The sequence below is a fragment of the Toxorhynchites rutilus genome, chromosome 3 (assembly GCF_029784135.1).
Source record: "Toxorhynchites rutilus septentrionalis strain SRP chromosome 3, ASM2978413v1, whole genome shotgun sequence".
Lineage (NCBI taxonomy): Eukaryota > Metazoa > Arthropoda > Insecta > Diptera > Culicidae > Toxorhynchites > Toxorhynchites rutilus.
The window spans coordinates 47201701-47209322 of NC_073746.1; the positions used below are offsets into that span (position 1 = coordinate 47201701).

Sequence of the window (7622 nt, forward strand, 5' to 3'; positions counted from 1 at the left end):
TGCTGTTCGGAATTTGAGACAAAAGTGTTCGGAATATGAGTCAGTGACAAAAATGGTGTTCGGAATTTGAGACAAAAACGATTAAACATATTTTCAGTTTTTCACCATGAAGAAAAAAGAAGGCTGTATTGTATCCAAAAATCAAATTAATTTCGCGAAAGAGTACCATTTTGAGTAATGAGACACTGTTTAATGGCCATCAGAATATGAGACAAAACGGTACATAAATTAAATTTACCTGTTACCTGTAGTACACGGCATGCCGGTCATTGGAAAAAGTCCGGTTCAAATCCGCCCCGTTGTTTTTGTTCTATGTGTGGACGTTTGTGTTCACGTTTAGACCGATGATCGTTAAGCGTTGACGTTACATTTGTTTCCGTTTCCGTTTCCGTTTCCGTTTCTGTTTGTACATGTGTTCTTTTACTACTCAACTCCCCTTACTTCACTTCCGATCTATTAGTAGCGTTTTCAAGGAACCGGAAGCCACCTTATTTTTGTCTTATTTTTCAAAATGACATTGGAATAAGATATTCGACTTCCACTGTTACAGCCCTTTCACCCAACAGGAGGTATCTATCATTGTTAATCATTTAGAACCATTATCAGCAAACCGGAAGTCAAAACATGATTATATCGTCAGTTATTTTCACTCATTATCTATATAAATAGGGGTGTATGTCATTTCCGGCCAACTTGGAGTAGTTTCGCTGCAAAAAAAAACGAAGACCTTGGGGTGATCGGCTTAAGACGACCATTTTTGAAGGTGTCTATTAAAGGAACTTCCGAATTGGCATCTGTTTTCCTACTTTTCATCACTTATGACCCACACCGACCAGCATTAAACATAGTTTAAGAGATATTTTATTCATATCAATGCCGACGTCACAAAAAATGTGATTTTTATGTGATGAATTGCCGTTGAAAAAAAGGGGGTCGGGTCAGGGCTACCTTCCCCTATGCAAATTGTACAATTTTAGTGTATAAAATGAGTAGTTCTGTACAATCTTAAATCACCCAAGGGAAGAGTAAATGAAATCGGGGTTTTTGAAAAAAAAATTTGATGCCAAACATCTTAAAATTGCATGAAATGTCGAGATCTAGTGTCATCTCGAAAAAAATTTTTTTGTCAAAAATCGACACGGTTTTTTTCGGAATACAAAACGAAATATACGGTTTTGAGTACCAATAAAAATAGTTATTACATTTTTTTTATATCGGAACTCACTGCGACATATTGATTTGCACGATAATATACTCTATGCAAAATATTAGCTCATTTGAACTTCATTTATTAGCGTCACGGACGTTAATATTTGAGTTTTTTTTTTTAAATGAAAGATCACCGAAAATCTGGGTTTTAACAAGAAATTGTTAGTGCCAAATGTCTTAAAACTGCATTACTCGTCGAGATTTACTGTTGCCTCGGAAAAAATATTTTTTGGCACTTGGTCGTTTTTTTATCTGAAAAGTCGATTTTTGACCAAAATTTTTTTTTAGATAACTGTAAATCTTGACGTGTTATGCAATTTTAAGACATTTGGCATAAAAAAAAATTCGAAAGCCCCGATTTTCGGTGATTTTTCGGTTCTCAAAAACCTCTAATTTTAACTCTGCAACACTAATAAATGAAGTTCGAATGAGCTAATGTTTTGCATAAAGTATATTATCGTGCAAATCAACATTTCGCAACACAATACACTGGGCGCTGAACAGCGTCGCCTCACGACCTGTTGAACACTATTACATTGTAACGGATAGTCTGAGCTCTGTCGAAGCTATCCGTTCAGTGAGGCCGGAAAAGCACTCGCCGTACTTCCTTGAGAGAATACGAGAATTTTGGAGTGCTTTATCCAGACGCTGTTATGTCATTACCTTTATCTGGGTCCCTTCACATTGCTCCATTCCGGGTAATGAGAGGGCTGACTCATTAGCAAAGGTAGGTGCAATTGAAGGCGAAATTTATCAGCGTCAAATCGCCTTCAATGAATTTTATTCTTTAGTTCGTAAAAATACCATCGTTAACTGGCAACGCAAATGGAACGAAGATGAATTGGGCCGGTGGCTCCACTCAATTATCCCTAAGGTTAGCCTCAATCCGTGGTTCAAAAGTCTGGACTTGAGTCGGGACTTTATTCGCACCTTCTCCCGACTCATGTCCAATCACTGTTCGTTAGACGCGCTGCTTTTTCGTTTTAATCTTGCCGACAGCAATCTCTGCGGTTGTGGCCATGGTTACCACGACATCGAACACGTTGTTTGGTCGTGCGAGTTGTATCTTGTCGCCAGATCGAATTTAGAAAACTCCCTTCGGGCTGGAGGAAAGCAGTCCAATGTGCCAGTGAGAGATGTGTTGGCTCGGTTAGACCTTGATTACATGTCCCAAATATATGTTTTCCTTAAAGCTATAGATCTTCGAGTGTGATTGTTCATACATCCTTTTCCCCTCCTTTTCGTCCTTCGCGAGCTATCGGTTCCCTTCGTACTAACATTAGAATAAGTTAAATTGTAAATACATATTAGATGTAAGGATAGTTTTAAGAATTGAGTGTGAATGAGAATGTGAATGTGAATGTGAGTGCGAGTGTAAACACACATCTCCTTACACGGTCACGAGTTCAATTCTCACTCCCGACATTCTTCCAAAAAATGGAAGTAAAAAGTGACGAACCAGCCAAATGAGTTGAAAATCACTATAATACAGATATATAAAAAAAAAATCTCCTTACATCCCATCCTTTTCCTAATGAAAATGTGTTACCCTTCTAAACTCGAGTCGACCGCGAGTAATCGGTTTCCTATTTCATTAACCATAGAATTAAGGAAACAACATGTTGATATATGCTAGTTGAAATATAGTTAAGAGTTTGGCTCCATTAAACTTATGTAACTGAGCCTGTAAAAATAAACGGATTAATAAAAAAAAAAAAACATTTCGCAACAAGTTCCGAAAGAAAAATCGAGATAACTATTTTTATTGGCATTTAAAACCATACGTTTCGTCTCGTGTTCCGAAAAAAAAAACTAAGTCCCTGAGAGTCGATTTTTGATAATTTTTTTTTTTTTAGATGACACTAGATCTCGACGTTTCATGCAATCTTAAGATATTTGGCATCAATTTTTTTATTGGGTGATTTTTCGATTTTCAAAAAATTCTAACTTTGTTCGCTTTGCGCCACTCTCACTTAAGTTTGATTGAACTGATATTCGCATAGGACGTTTTTTCGAAGTGGTGAACATTTTGTATAGGGTAACTTTTTGAAATTTTAGGGTCGATTTTCTCCATACATTCATTGGCACCCTAGTGACCCCCCTATATAGAAATCAAAGACATAGTCCTATGTCAAAATGGCATCGTCATCGTTGCGCGTCTCATCACAGCCAAACTCGCATGATTTCACTCCCTAACGAGGCGCAGATTAGGTAGTGCCAAATCGCATAATTTCAAGAAAATCGTGTAAAAATTTGCATTTTTACCACATGTCCACATGTTCAACGATATTCATGGAGCTATACCCTCGACAGAAAAAAACTTTAAATATCCGTTCCAATGGCCCCGACGCAGGACTGAACCAGTTCCCCGTTTTGTTTCCCACGCTCCATGTTATTGTTTCATAGTTCGAACGGAAAACGTTGCATAAGCACCGCCGACAATCTGAGTTTGGTTCGTTTCCCGTTTCTCGGGAACCAGCGCGGAGGAGAGAATGTCTCTGTTTTCCCTGCCCGCCGTTTTTCCCGAACCCGCTTTCTCACGCGGTGGGCAATAAGTGATGGCGATGCAACAATGCAGAAAGGATCGTCATTATTGCGATATGATGGATATTATACCAACAGTGCGCGCGGTGTATACAATCCGATGACTTCTTGCTCATTCATTTGGGCAAACATTGGAAGGTCTTGCTTACACACATAGAGGCATTGGTTCATAGAGTCGGATGACACTACGCAGAAATGCAAATTTTGTCAAATGATGATTATCTTTTAATATACATTCTTATCGCGACATGCGAGCAACGATATTTAACATTCTGCGATTTCGTTGTTTCCGTTGTGACTTCATCATTCCGAAACTCAATTTCCTGCATTGTGCGAAGAGGAAGCCATTGCAGTCGACCTCAGCACTGTGGTTTGCTATCGTCAGCTATGAAGCAGAATATCATCTCATTTCGCGACCGTATTATCAAGGAAACTTTTCCTCTTGATGCAAGAGATCTTCGAATGTGTCCTGAAACGTTGAAAAAAGAGAAAACTTTTTTCTCTGCTTTTTGCGTTCCTTTCAGCGCCTCTTGTGTGCTAGAAGGTGGATGGGTGCCTTCCCGGGGGAATAATTATTATTGTTGCAACGGATGCTCTTTCTGTGGCCCATATCCTCCCGAGGGGGGCTGACAGAATAATGGCACTAGTGGGAAATTCCTTTTGAATAACATGTGAAGGAAACGACGAATGATGTTATTCCAAAAGATTGCTCGCAAAAATGCCATTCGCAGCAAGTTGAACAACATGCAAGCTACTGGCACTCCGAGATGTTTTATCAGTATAATGTAGAGTTAATATTGGTACTTGGTTGGGATGAGATTGTCCCCTTTTTACTAGTTACTGATTTGGAGGAAAAATGCGACAGCCATGAGTGAAAATTTCACTCATTCATTGTAGCTTATAAACACATTGTACGTTTTTATAGAGGCATACAACTTTGAATTGAAATGAAACACAGATTTATGGGCTTTATTGTCATGAAAATCATGGGAAAGAAAATGGTTTAGCCATTTTTATTCGAACACGATTTTCGGCATATGGCTACTCAGGCCGGCTCTGAGGTAGTCCAATCGAGAAGTTTAATTTTCGATCGCGTATGTGTCACAGGTCATCCGTAGTATTTACTTGATTCGGCACCTGTTCTCTCAATCGAAGCGTTGAACGCCATTTTTTCAAAATGAGCTTTGTTCGTTTGAGAGATGATTGAAATGTACACAATTAAACAGTGGCTATTGCGATTAAAAATATTTTGAGGTTCTCCTGGAAATTATGTGCTTTCTTCATCGAAAAAACGGACACTTTCAACCCGCACATCTGGTAGATGCTAATACAGTGGTAGACATTCGTTAAGCCGCACCCTATTTTTCCTCAATATTTTTAAAAATAAGTCAATTCTTTGTACAGTTTTGCTCATAAAAGACGATTATTGTTTAATTTCATCGAATTCATTCTAAAAAAAAGTATAAATTCACTTTTTGTTTTCTGAGTAATTCAAATATGTGGAATCAGGGTGGACATTCGTTTAGCCGCATCCTAAAATTTCAATAAAAGAAAATTTGTGCGGCAAATTTCGAGTCCAATCGGTAGCCAATATTTAATATGTCCACCTCCATTTCGGATCACTTTGAAAACTCGATTTGGCATCGAGTCAGACAGCTTTTAAAGTGTTGCCATACTGATTATAGCCCAACATTCCTGAATTACTGCCTTGAGACTGGAAATGTTGTCAATTTGTCATCCGTTTGCATAGACCATCTCGGCCAAGATTCTCCATAGGTTCTCTATGGGATTGCAATCGACTACCAGCAGGTCAATCAAGAAGCGGAATGTCCTTCTCGGCAAACCATGCCTTCGATTGCTTGGAAACGTGGATATATGCATAATCCTGCTGAAAAAACGACATCCTCGGTAGCGTTATTCTCAATATGGTCAATCAAAACGTCCTCCAGTAATTGAAGATACTTTTCGGAGTTCATTCGGGTGAAAATGAAACTAATGAGTAGCATGCTGTGAAACTGTCAAACTTCCGCCCCCAAAGTTTGGCTTCGATCTCACGGCATGCCGTTGACTTAAATTGTACCAATAGCAACTGTAACAGTCCGGACCATCCAAATTGAACTTTTTTCGCCGGAAAATACAACATTTCTCCATTCTAGTTTCTATTCCATGTATTGCCGGGCGAAAATGAGATGGTTCTGCTAATGAGTGGCGGTCAGTTTCGGCTTCTCTAGAGGTTTCTTCCACATGATGTTTGGTGACTCATTCAAGATGCGCGCAGTATGCCTCTTCGTTACTGGAACAACCGATTCTGCCTTAATGTATGAGCAGGACATCGTTTCCTGGTTGCTTCGTGTCTTATTCGACCATTAAGACGCAAAGTAACTTTGGTGTTCCCATTTGTTGGTCGTTCCCATATTTCTGGCACTATTCAAATAAATTCCGTACCACTTTCTCAGATAGACCAATTTTTGTTACGATCAAGCGATTAGAAAACTTTTGTTCACTGAATATCTTTATTATTTTCCGCCCCTCTTCCGTCAATAGAATACCTTTCGCCATTCCTTCAAATTCTACGTAAAACACTAATCTGACCAACTTCTTACGTTGCACATCTAATATTTATCTTGTAAATTGAACATTCCCAAGTATTTTTTCAAAAAACACAGATAAAGGCTTGGTGATTATGCGAAAACTCGATTTTTATGCCCTGCGGCTAAACGTAATGTCTCGGGAAAAAACTCGGGTTCATATCCACCGATGTCGCCTTGTGTGTGTGTTATTGTGAAGCACATCCTTTCAATAAAAGTGACTTAAATATACTACCACTACAGCAAATAAGTATCCCGATAAAAAGAACATTCCTAGTTGTTTTGTAAGTGTTTCAAGTTTTTTTTTCAAGTGCGGCTAAACGAATGTATATCACTGTAGAACATTTCACTATAACTAAATCATTTACCATGTCCAATCATTTCCGGACCAAATCGTTTCTTCCTATTATGTCTTACGTGTAACATAAATCAATTTGTTAATGATCTCAAAACTAGTAACATAATGTTTAATACACAGTATTAAACATTTCCACAGAATGATTTTTCACGATGTTACTATTCTTTCACTTTTATTGAGGTTATTCAAATCATTTTAACAGTAGTTTCACATGTTATTTTACTAATACTACATCACATTTTATATATTTTACAGCATCATCGAAAATCTTTCGAGCAATCCATCACCAACCGGACAAAGATTATACGTTTGGGCACAATCCGAAACTCTGGATCCATCTATTCTCGCCTGTTTATACACGTCATCCATAACTTCTGCATCACTGGGTCTGAAATTTCGTCAAATAAAAAATATTATTCTCGTCCCCAATGATGATCCTAGAAGCTCACTCACGTAAACACCACATCGAGGATCTCTCCCAGCATTCCGTTATGTCCCACCGGATTTCCCGCCACTTCGCAAATCATCTTCAGTATACACTCGCGACCATTCTGACCCATATTTTCCAAAATTTTCTCCAACGTCTGGTACAGCTGTCCTCGGCTGTTGTCCACGTAATCGTTGTTGAGCCGATTTTTGAAATAACTTTCCGGGAGAGGCCAAATGATTTTGGCCGGAACCAAATATTGGGTTTGCAAGTTGTATATCGTATTGATGTTCCTCTTTGTGTTATGATGGAAACGAATTGGAAATAAACCCGCCAATACTATTCGCGCGGCTCCTCCATTCGGGTAGAATGTTAACCATCGCTTGAACCGTGCGTGGTGAACTGCCTCGGAATCCGTCTGATTGGTGGCACAAACTCGACCAACCACTAGCGTTGCTACCACTGTGCAAACGATGGCTTTCCAGTTTTTGATCAT

General features: G+C 38.8%; 1 protein-coding gene across 1 annotated transcript; it reads right to left on the reverse strand.

Moving 5' to 3' along the window:
• Positions 1 to 6948: 6948 nt before the first annotated feature.
• On the reverse strand, positions 6949 to 7622 carry LOC129773085 (uncharacterized). The gene is made up of 2 exons (XM_055776635.1): positions 7153 to 7622; positions 6949 to 7087 (listed from the first exon to the last, which is right to left on the reverse strand). Exons 1-2 carry the CDS (start codon positions 7620 to 7622, stop codon positions 6949 to 6951), a joined length of 609 nt encoding a protein of 202 aa, XP_055632610.1.